Source organism: Bos mutus, chromosome 15, assembly GCF_027580195.1.
Source record: "Bos mutus isolate GX-2022 chromosome 15, NWIPB_WYAK_1.1, whole genome shotgun sequence".
In the NCBI taxonomy this organism is placed as follows: domain Eukaryota; kingdom Metazoa; phylum Chordata; class Mammalia; order Artiodactyla; family Bovidae; genus Bos; species Bos mutus.
Window position 1 is genome coordinate 36,904,992 of NC_091631.1, and position 11,442 is coordinate 36,916,433.

An 11,442-nucleotide genomic window follows, 5' to 3' on the forward strand; every position below is an offset into this window, starting at 1 on the left:
GAACTGCAGTGAGCGCAAGAAATAGATTTGAACTTCACAGATGCATTTGCAAATGAATTTAATGACGACACTAAAATTTTCTTTGCAAAATGTTACAGCTTACTAGGAGTCATTCGTTTATCCAATTTGTTTTATATGTTGACTGGGAAAATTGTTGGACTGGAATTGCAGTGGATCTACAGGGTTTATTCTGTCTTTATTGAACATTGAGAATGACTGGCTTCCCCTATAATGTTTAAATGTGACCCTTTCTCTCCAAATGCACTTCCACTGTAACGGTCCCTGCTTTTCTATGAATGGTTTTCGGGTAGAAACTGGAAGAAGCAGCATCTCGGGCAGCAGAAGAAGAAAAGAAGCGCCTTCAGACTCAAGTGGAGCTCCAGGCCAGGTTCAGCACGGAGCTGGAGCGGGAGAAGCTTGTAAGTACCGCACTCCCTGGGGTGCTGCTGCTTTAGCTTGAAGAGCCCACCCCGATCCCGTCCTGGTCAGCAGAAGGACAGAGGCCAACCTGTGTGGATGGAGGGGCAGGAGCCCGCCTGGCTTGGTGAAGGGGGAAGACCTGGGAGGCTAGAGTGAGATCATCTTGCCAGCTGTCTCTGCTGCTGACTCACGGTGGGCTGGCTGTTGGGGAGGTTTTGTGTTTGTTATTAACTCATTATTAGTTTATTGAGCACTCTGTGTGTGCCAGGTATCATGCCAAGGATGTAAAGGTAAATCTTGCTCTCAAGACCTCCAGTACAAATTTATGGAATGGGTTGATAAGTGCTGTGGGGAGGGGGACTCCACGTCCTGGTTTGCCTGGGACAGTCCCCACAATCCTGGTATAATTATTGCTAGCATCCCTTTCATCCTTCAGAGTTTTGGCTTGGAAAAAAGTAAGCACAGGTTCCATGATATTTCCCCTCTGTCGTGAGCAAGAGTGGGGGTTCTGAAGTCATGAGAATATGTGAATGCTGGTCTACAGGTTCCATGATATTTCCCCTCTATCGTGAGCAGGAGTGGGGGTTCTGAAGTCATGAGAATATGTGAATGCTGGTCTGTGACTCTTGGCAGCTCTGACTCATCTTAGGGGTTCTCATCCCCACGGTCCAGTTGCTTCAGGCAGTGAGCTGGTTAACTGGAACACAGGTCTCCTCACATTGGGTTACAGTATGTGGGAGACGGCTGGGCCCATGGCCCTGCTAAATACGTGCTGTGACATTTCCTTCAGCAACTTTCTGTTGCTTAGACTTGAAGTGGATGTGTGTGTGTTGTGAAAGGAAGGCACCCGAGATCTGAGGGGGTGCTGCACCACAGCCAGATCTGGGTTCGTGTCCTCTGCTCTTGCTTATGAGTATTAGTTTCTCTTCTTCAAATTAGGGGGATGTCACATGATCTCTCATGACCCCTGTGAGGATGAAGTAAGCTAATGCAAGTGAAAATACAAACTGCAGAGACATGTGCTAATATGTTTGATATTACATTTATGATGTCCTTGTCTTAACTTTTAAGGCAGAGATTCAAGGCTCTTTAATCCAGAATGGAGAAACCATAAATGTGTTAGAATGCTAATTAGATGCTTGAGGGTCCCCCAGGTTTGGAGGTGCCCTAGGAAGGGAGAAAGTAGAGGGTGCTAGGCAGCCAGGTAAGTGCAGGAGACCATCTTTCCTTTCCCCCTTATTTTAACCTTTTGGGTGTTCTGAGTGGGAAAGGTTCATTCCTTTTAGATGGATGTGGCTTTAAGACAGAAATGAATTTAAAGAGAAATTATACGGGGAAGTATTTTTTTCTTGAGTTTGAAACGCAGGGTGGAAGGGATGAGAAATACACCAGGGCAGGAGAACAGCCTTTGGGTGTAGTCTGTGTGCCTGGACTCTTAAACTGTGGTCTTGCGGATGGGTGTGGTACTCTTGCTTCCTCCATCATCAAGGAGTGAAGGACAGGGCCCTGCCCAACCTGAAGTGCTGTGGCTGTGGCTGTGGCCTCGCTCAGGATGGTGTTGGAGCAAGAGGCTTTCCCGAGGGCGAAGTCGGCCTGGTTTAAACATGATTTTTATACCCTCAGATCAGGCAGCAGATGGAAGAACAGGTTGCCCAGAAATCCTCTGAACTGGAGCAGTATTTGCAGCGGGTCCGGGAGCTGGAAGACATGTACCTAAAGCTGCAGGAGGCTCTCGAGGATGAGAGACAGGCTCGGCAAGATGAAGAGACTGTGCGGAAGCTACAGGCCAGGTGCGGATCAACTCATCCTCTGCTCTTTGTGTGCCCTGCCTGGGCTCATACACTTTCTAGGAAGCACTGACTCTGCTGGAGAGGGAAGAGTCTCTGCCAGATGGGAGGGACCCTGGAGGCTTATCTGGCTGGGCTCTTTATTCCCCATCTCCCCCGGGAAACCCTTGCTTCTGTGGCTAATGACAGGCCATGTATCTATTTCAGAGTAGTCAGATGGATGTGTTTGGTGCGGTTCCCTTAGTCAGATTCTAGAATGTCCGTGGAGCCAGCATCAGCCCTGATGAGAATCTGGTTTCTTCCACATGTTCCAGACCTGAGAAAGCCCTCGTGTGGAGGTAGGGGCCTGTTAGGCCAGAGCTGCAGCCACTTTGGGGGACAGTGAGGAACTGAGCAGTTTCCATTTGGTCTTTCAGGATTGGTGACATTCCTTACATAATTCTTAGTTTCAGAAGTTCTTGAAACAGATTTTTTTTTCCCCCTTAGACCTTTTAAAGTCAGGTTTACTATGTATGATGGTCGTGATCTTGGATGAGAACTCTCACTTTTGACTCAGTAGGAGGGACGAAATTGAATGAAGACCCCAAAGAGCAAATGTCAGCTGCCATCTCCCAGTTTCTAACTTGCTTCCCCATTAGCTGTCCTTGAGATGTCGCGTCAGGGGTTGCAGCACTAACCACCGTTGCCCCGTAGCCGCAGCTGATTAGTGCAGGCACACCTCGCGCCATTGTAGGGGCGGGTGTGGGATGAGCTGGGATAGATTTTCCATGGCTGCATCCACACGTGGAGCTGCAAGAGGTGTTTGTTTAATCTTCAGGTAGGAAGAGAGAAAGAAAGGCTTGTTACGCACGTTGCCAAAAATGACTTCAAAAACAAATTAGGTGTTGAAATGTTTGATTCTGTTAAGGAAAAATTATCTTCTAATAGAAGATCGAATGCTTTACACATCGCCTGGAACATATGGGTCCCACAAGTGCGTGTTCATCGTGGTGTTAGCCAGGGTCTAGGGACCTTTACCCGCTTGCCGTTGGGCAGTGGCAGTGGCACTGTACAGTTGTGATGTTAGCACACCGTCCGCTGCATGGGAAGGTTTGGTCCCGTGCGACTTCCGAAGAGAGACGTTCTAGGGACGTTAGGTATTTTTGACCTGCGTCATTTGTGATGTGTTGAGTTTATAGGTTGCCCTTGTGTAGAGAATTCACAGATGAGATGCAATATGTATTTACTTCTCTGAAGCTGTGAGGGAGATTAATTATGACATGGCAGAGATCAGATCATAAAGGGAACCAGGTAACTCTAGAAATTTATTAAAGTATTAGTTACTTCATGTTTATAGAATGATGTTTTGAATAAGACAGTTTTGGATAATGGCAGTAATTTTTAATCAATAGTAAATATCAGAATCATTTACATAAAGCTTTGAAAAATGCACGTGTAAGGACTGTTCCAGATTTACGGTATCAAAATATCTGTGGATAGGAGCCCAGGCATGAGTATTTTATTTAAAAAGTTCTGGCTAGGGAATTCCCTGGGCTTCCATGATGGTGCAGTGGTAAAGAATCCGCCTGCCAAAGCAAGAGATTCAGATTTGATCCCTGGTCCAGGAAGATTCACCTGGAGAAAGAAATGGCAATGCACTCCCCAATTCTTGCCTGGAAAACCCCATGGACAAAGGAGCCCCGGGGGCTCTAGTGCCTGGGGTCACAAAGAGTCAGACCCGACTTAGTGACTGAACAACAAGGGAATTTCCTGGTGATCCAGTGGTTAGGACTCTGCGCTTCCACTGCAGGGGGCACAAGTTTGATCCTTGGTCAGGGAAGTAAGATCTTGCATGTCTCATGGCATGGCCAAAAAAAGAAAAAGCTCTGACTAATTATTTTGTACACTCTAATCTCAGTAAATGGAAAAATGGTTTCAACTTGGTAAATGGAAATATAACTACTACATACAGCTCTGTACCAATAAGCTAAAATTACTACACAAAAACTAACTACTTTTTCTTGGTGTTTAAAGGCCATTTTAGGCATTTTACTATTCTGTTTTTAACTTCGATTTTGGAACTTGAAAGGGACAGACCTACGCCCTCTAGTGGTCATTTTTTTTTTTTTTTTTAGTGGTCATTTTTTAAAGTGTGGTGAGTCCATATCTTTTCCAAAGTCACTAGAGGCTGGGCCTGATTCAGAGGGACATTTTGTCAGACTGACCAAGAGGGCTTTCTCCTTGCTCCCACTCTTCAGGGTACCCTTTGTGGGTAAAAGGTCAAAGGAAATCATCATGGAGTTGGGATAGAAACGTTTAAGTCTAGCACTAATGAACTGAAAAGCTGAAAAAACTTCAATTTTAATGGAAAAACAAAAAACCCTAAACAAGAAGACCCAGGTGGCTCAAGTCAAAGTTCCTGTATTTAAACGACTCGCGATTAAAAAGTACCTCTGGGGAAACTTAAGACACTGACAGAGGAGGGCCCGTCCACTGGAAAAACAGCGAGATGCCAAATGTTCCGAGAGTGCCTTGCTGTTGCTCAGAGCTAGGACAGAGGTCAGCTGAAAAGCCCTCTGTATACACCCTGCAGCTAAGCTTATGTTTCATGACTGAGCACACACGCACTTCAGTGAGCTGTAACGTAATCTTCGCTGGGGGTGTGTATCCAGGGCTTTTCAGCTGACCTCTGTCCTAGCTCTGAGCAACAGCAAGGCACTCTCGGAACATTTGGCACCTCGCTGTTCTTCCCGTGGGCGGGCCCTCCTCTGTCAGTGTCTTCAGTTTCCCCAGAGGTACTTTTAATCGCGAATCGTTTAAATACAAGGACTTTGACTTGAACCATCTGGGTCTTCTCGTTTTGGGTTTTTCCATTAAAATTGAAGTGGTGTTGCTGTTTTTTAATGTGTAATCCTTAAGGTTATCTAGCCTCTTCTGAGTGGAACTCAGAAGGAAACTGTTCATTTACCATTTGGACAGCTCAGTTATTGGAAACTTCGTGAGACTGAGCCATAGTCTGCCCCATTATAACTTCCACCCACTGAATTTTTATGTTTGTAAGGCCTGGGAGCACACTTTGGTCAGGTCTGTATCCCCAGCAACAGGTGCATTGTCTGGCACATGGTAAGTACCCACGGAATCTTTTTCGAATGGGTGGATCCAAGTTCTACTCTTGGGGCCATATGGAACAGCAGTCCACACAGTAATAGATGGCCCCGGACTGAGGATCTGGGTGTGATTCCCAGCCATTGTTCTGTCTAGCCATGTAATTTTTAGACAAGTTACTTCACGACTTTCAGCCTTCAGTTCCTTATCTGTAATAAGCTCATAGGGTTGTTGTGAAGGCTGAAGAGGGTGGTGCTTGCAGAGTTTAATGTCTGGATTTGATAGTCATCGGAATTTGTTGGTTTCTGTTCCTTTATATCTCATTTGCAGATGGAGAAGAAATGTAATGTATAGAATATCAAAATAAGCATTCAAAAAAGATGTTGACAGGCTGGAATGCTGGTTTTAGAGCAAGAAGATAATTTAAAGTATCAACAGAGCAAGTACAGGATCCAGGAGACTTGGCTTAAAAGCAGTTCATTTGAAAAGGTTCAGGGTTTTACTTCTCTGATGTAATTGATTGCCAAAAACCTCATATACTCATATACTCTCAGGCAGTCTTCATGAGCATTCAGAGCAAATGAGCTAATAGTCCCATCATAACAATATGAGCTGACATTTATTCAGTACTAACAATGCGGTAGGCATGGTTCTAAGAACCACCTGCATTATCACATCTAGTGGATCAGCAAAACTTTGATGGTGGGAGTAGTTCCTAGTGGGGCTACCCAGGTGGCGCTGGTGGTATAGAATCTGCCTGCTATTGTAAGAGATGAAAGAGATTTGGGTTCATTTCCTGGGTTGGGAAGATCCCCTGGAGTAGGAAATGGCAACCTACTCCAGTATTCTTCCCTGGAAAAACCCATGTCCAGGGGAGCCTGGCGGGCTGCAGTCTATGGGGTTGCAAAGAGTCAGACATGACTGAACATACAGAAACACACACACGCACGTAGTTCCTATTCCTTTTTCATAAATGAAGAAATTGAGGTACAGAGAGGTTCGTCTTTAGTCAGGAGTCCTGTTTGCAAACCAAAAGAACCCAACTTGGGTTAGCTAAAGCAATCAAAGTGTTTTTTTGGAAGGTTCTTGAGAAATTCACCAATTCCTCAGAAAGGCAGGTGGCCAGGCCCTGAACACAGGCAGGAACCAAGGGAGGCTGAGCAGACCAAACAAGGCCATGGGACAAGCCCAGGGAGGATGTCACTGATGCAGATGTTGGCACCATGGGTTTGTCAGTCAGTTGTCCCCATTGCTTCTGCCATCACTCAACACTGCATGTTGCTACCACCAGCAAGATAAACTCTCCACTGTCTCTGCTCTCGTGAGTCAGTGGTTTCACGAAGTTCTAGGAGTGACAGCTGCTTAGCCAAGCCCAGCTTCCACTGCACCCCAGCTTGCCGGGGCAGAAGGGCAGGGGCTGTGACTTCTGTGTTGGGAGACGGACCCGTTTTTCATCAAGACATTCCTGGACACGTGAAGGGGATTCAGTGCTGGGCAGCCTCACCTTCTGCAATGTCCCTTGCCCTCCAGACTTTGACCACCAGGATGAAGAAACAGATCTTCCAGTCTCGTTCACTGGTGTATCTCCCATGTCTAGGAAAGCACATGGACGGTGTATAGCATACACACTCTGGTTAGCCCCTGGTGGCAGGGTAGTGTTCACTGCGATGTCACATCCAAGAGACGACTCAGAGGGAGCACACTGGCCCTTTGTGGAACCTGAGGGAGGAGATAGGAGATAGTTGAGAAAGAACTTTTAAGGATCAAGGCTGCCCAGAAATAAACTGACCCGGGTTGTGAAGCAGTGGCCCATCACACATGGTCGGAGGCCACCCTGTAGGATGTCGTTGAGGGAATTCTTACAGTGGTGCAGGATTGGGGTGGTCAGATAGTGGCTGTAGAGGCTGTCACTTTATTTCTGCTGCTGTTGGCTTTAGACGTGCAAATGCTCTTAGGCAGCAGTAACTGGCCTGCTGTGAGGTTTGTTACATAATTCTGACGATCAAGCCAGTAGACCTGCGTCCTGTCCTGGGCTGGCATCTAACCACATTGTCTACACTTGGGGTACAAGTTAGTTTATTTATTAAATACCTGCTTAACCTGGGATATCCTCCAATAGGTAGCCTGTTATTAAAAGATAACATTTTGAAGTCACGTGGGCCTGGGTTGAAATCCATTGCTTACCTGTGCGTCATACTTTGAAACCCTTTGACTTCATCTGCAGGGACAATAACACCGTGTTATTGTGAGGACAATAATACGGAATTCTGGGGGAATCACAGGAACGAAGGTAGAGCCTGACCTGTAGTGCTCGGTCAGTAGCTGGCGTCTGCTTCCTCTGGCTTTTGTCAGCTCCTCCTCCTCTGCCTTTGTTGGTGTGCCAGCTTTTCCTTTGGTGATAGGTTTCTGCTAGATAAAAAAGTGTTTTAATGTTGTAGCAACCAGGCAGATTTCAAAACTCAGCCTGCCACCTGCCTGTCAGGTGGATGACCTGGTCCAGGTCACCTACCCTTGGTGCCTCACTTTCTTCATCTCTGAACTGAATAATAATAGTACGTAAGCCTATTGTGAGGATCAGTTGAAAAAATGCACTTCTTTCTTGGCCCATTAAGCCTTCAGTACATGTTATTTTTAATTTTTTTTTTTTTCATAAAAGGGTGAAACAGAGCTTGGAGCAGACCCGTGGGTCACCTTACCCACAAATCTGGGCCTCTCTGGCTCCTGGGTTCCTTTTTCTGAGAAGAGAGGTGGTTGGATGACCTCCCGGCTCCTCTGAGGCTCCGCTGTGCTTTGTCATCTTCTGGGTCGGGTGCGGTCACCCTGAGCTCTCTCTATTGCAGGCTGCTGGAGGAAGAGTCGTCCAAGAGGGCCGAGCTGGAGAAGTGGCATCTGGAGCAGCAGCAGGCCATTCAGACCACGGAAGCGGAGAAGCAGGAGCTGGAGAACCAGCGCGTCATCAAAGAGCAGGCCCTCCAGGAAGCCTTGGAGCAGCTGCAGCAGCTCGAGCTCGAGCGGAAACAGGCACTTGAGCAGTACGAGGTCATTACGCCCATCCCTGCAAATATGTGCATTTAAATTCTTAAACATTTAAAAACAAGAGAATATTTATTTGCTCTGCCATAAAAAGCTGTGTGAGGATGTTGCTTAGCTGTAAGTAAGGGTTTTTCACAGGCGATGAGGTATAACAGTTGGAATTCGATCGGGAGACTGAAACCACACAGTACTTTGAACAAGGAAGGTTTAATATAATCAGCTATTAACTACAACAGAGGATTACCTACTGAGCAGCCAAAAAACTCTTAAGAATACAGGAAAAGCAGACACAGGAAGCAGCCACTGCCCCCACCCCTACCCCGGCTGGGACAGAGCACGCAGGCAAGGAACACACACTCTGCTCTATAAGCCCAGTGCTGGGATCTGGTCCTCCTTGGGGAGGGCATGGCCTTGGCCCCTGGACGGCAGGAAAGCCCAACGAAGCACTGTGACGGGGAAGCTACCCTCTGGGGCACTGGTGGCAGCTGCCCACAGGGGAGGTGCCGCTGAAACCCACTAGATGGACACCGTGGGTGTCCCACGTGCCACAGGAGCTGCTGAGATGAGCACAGTGGAACCTGGAGGCAAAGCCCCCGCCTCTTCCAGTGTCCTGCCAGCTCCTCCATTGACGAAGCTTACGTGGGGCCTGCTGGCGAGGGTCACAGGCAGGACAGCGAAGGGTGGATTTGGAGTCGAGAGGCAGTAAGGCGTCACTGGCACAGGAGTATCTTATACATCATCTGTAATTAGTGTGAATTAGGTCCTCGGGGGACCTCGGGCAGGTTATTTAACTGCTCTGAATCCTAGTCTCCACCTGTGTACCATGAGGGTAATAATAGCCCGTGTTTCTGTGGCTGGAATGACTTAATGAGATAATCCACAGGCATGGAGCAAGTGCCCAATCAGTGTTATTTGGCTCTTAAACTACCTGTGTGTTTGCAGAGTCTAAAGTCTGCTCTTGTTCCAGGGAGTTAAAAAGAAGCTAGAGATGGCAGCTAAGATGACCAAGAGCTGGAAGGACAAAGTGGCCCATCATGAAGGATTAATTCGATTGATAGAACCAGGTAACACACTCTCTGAAGTAATCAGATATTTAGTCAGTTTTTCTCTTTTATTTGTGTACTTGAATTGTGCTGAAAAAAGACTTTCTTAGCCCAAATATACAGGAACCCAGCTCTTTGCAATAAACTTTTCTTGAATTTCTTTTGCCTTCTGATAGATGAGAAGGCCTGTTTAATTCCCTTTGTGTACATCTTCTGATGGTTTTGCCTCCTATGACCTTTATGGATATTCCTCAGAAAAGAAAATAAAGTAGAAAAATGTCTTGTCTATAGAAAAATGATAATGTTAATTGAAGAATATAAGACCTTGTATGTTTGATGCGTGTTTGTCTCTTAGGTTCAAAAAATGCTCACTTGATCACTAACTGGGGCCCGGCAGCTTTCACCCAGGCAGAGCTTGAGGAACGACAGAAGAGCTGGAAAGAAAAGAAGACCACAGAGTGAGCCGTCATTACGTCAGCTGTGTGGGTTGCAAGCATAGCTGCAGAACTTTATGCTAAAGACAGAAGGCCCTGGCTTTTCTGCTTCTAATCCAGCGCCTCCTGTGGGGTCAGTATACTAAAGAAGCCTTCTTATTTATCTGCCAATAAGGAAGGGCTTACCTGAAAAGAAAAAAAAAAAAAAGTCAACATTGTCAGGCTCTTTATTTACTCTTTCTTTGAAAACCTCAGCTTCTGAAAATTCCCTTCAGCTCCCTCAGATTCTTTTCGGAGGCGGCGGTGCACAGACAGCCCAGTGGCGTGTGCCCAGGAGCCGGGAGGCGCTCAGGTCACTGGGTATCGGAACCTCTGTGGGCTGGGGCTGTTGTTTTTCCAGCAGCGTATTTCCTCCTCCGAGTGCTTGTTTCTAAACTAAGTCGGCCACTCTGCTTACCGTGGTCCGCGGTGGACGCGGACGCCTCTGACCACGGCTCCTCAGCTGGAAAAGGCCCTTCTCCTGGACGTGGTCCTCGCTCGGACTGAGGGGTTGCCATTCTTGCCTTTGGTTGTGCAGGTTTAATGCCGCGTGAGCGATTGGCATCTAGCTCCAGAGACACCGTCTCAAGGGAGCAGAAGTCTTTAATAATGCTTTGGCTGAGATAGATACTTCAGAATCAAAGATAACACAGAGAGGAACTAAGTGAATCCCATTCAGAATGATGTTTTGATACTAACTGAATTCTTCCTAATATTTAAAATGGTTTCAACCATCCACGTGCTGGCAGACCCCTCGGTTTTACGTTTGTAGTTACTGTACAGAACATCTCTGGTGTGTGTGAATGCTTGTCCTAATCAGACCTTTGCCTTAATAAACAGCAATATGATCATTCCTAGAAATTACACATGAAAAAAGTTTTTAAAATGTATTTTTGTGATGTGCTATGTTGAGAGGGAACAAAATATTTATAATTTTCAAACATTCTTACCTAAATATTGTACAATGTAATATGCTGAACCTTCTTAATTTTTTGGCTAATTTTCTAAGATATGTTAAAACTGTTTTGTATGGTTCTTGTTTGTTTTAGTCAAATGGAGTCGATAAGAAAATAAAAAAATATGGGAAGAGCATACATTTTAAGCTGTCTGATTTAACGGAACAGGAGGGTAAGGTTGTGTGTATGTGTGCATGTTTCCATATAATGAGGTGAACTTGGATTTAGGGACACTTCCTGAAATACTGGATTTGCAGTTTGTAGCCCCCAAACCGACACTGTCACGAAGTTAGCTATGGCCTCGAGTTTGCCGCTTGAGTCACTGATGTGGGAAACCGTGGTGGATGCGTCAGCTTACAAGCGGGAACTCACACGGATAATTTCTCCCTCGTCCTCGCTATTCCCTCCAAATCCTCTTGCCTCTGCTTTCCCGAATTTTCTTTTCTGCCTCTCCTGTTTTTCTTTCAGTTTTTACCAGAGTAAACAGTGTGGGTTTTTTTGTTTTTGTTTTACACGGTTGCCAAGATTAAAAAATGCCTTTTGTGGATTAAGCAGGCCCACTCAGTGCAGCCTGATCATGTCTTGGAAAGCTGAAATGTGGAGGGGCAGTGTCTGGAGACATTTTTGGTGGTCACTACTGGGAGTG

The 11,442-nt window shown here is 46.2% G+C and overlaps 1 protein-coding gene across 2 annotated transcripts in view; it reads left to right on the forward strand.

Moving 5' to 3' along the window:
* The window catches only part of SWAP70 (switching B cell complex subunit SWAP70), a 76,710-nt gene extending 65,778 nt beyond the window's left edge, over positions 1–10,932 (forward strand). For both annotated transcript variants that reach the window (XM_070383911.1, XM_005896418.3), the window contains 5 exons: positions 312–419; positions 2,044–2,210; positions 8,132–8,330; positions 9,292–9,388; positions 9,723–10,932. In XM_070383911.1, coding sequence (XP_070240012.1) covers positions 312–419; positions 2,044–2,210; positions 8,132–8,330; positions 9,292–9,388; positions 9,723–9,829 — 678 coding nt within the window. In that variant the 3' untranslated portion in view covers positions 9,830–10,932. The remainder of the gene's footprint in view (positions 1–311; positions 420–2,043; positions 2,211–8,131; positions 8,331–9,291; positions 9,389–9,722) is intronic.
* Positions 10,933–11,442: the final 510 nt, after the last annotated feature.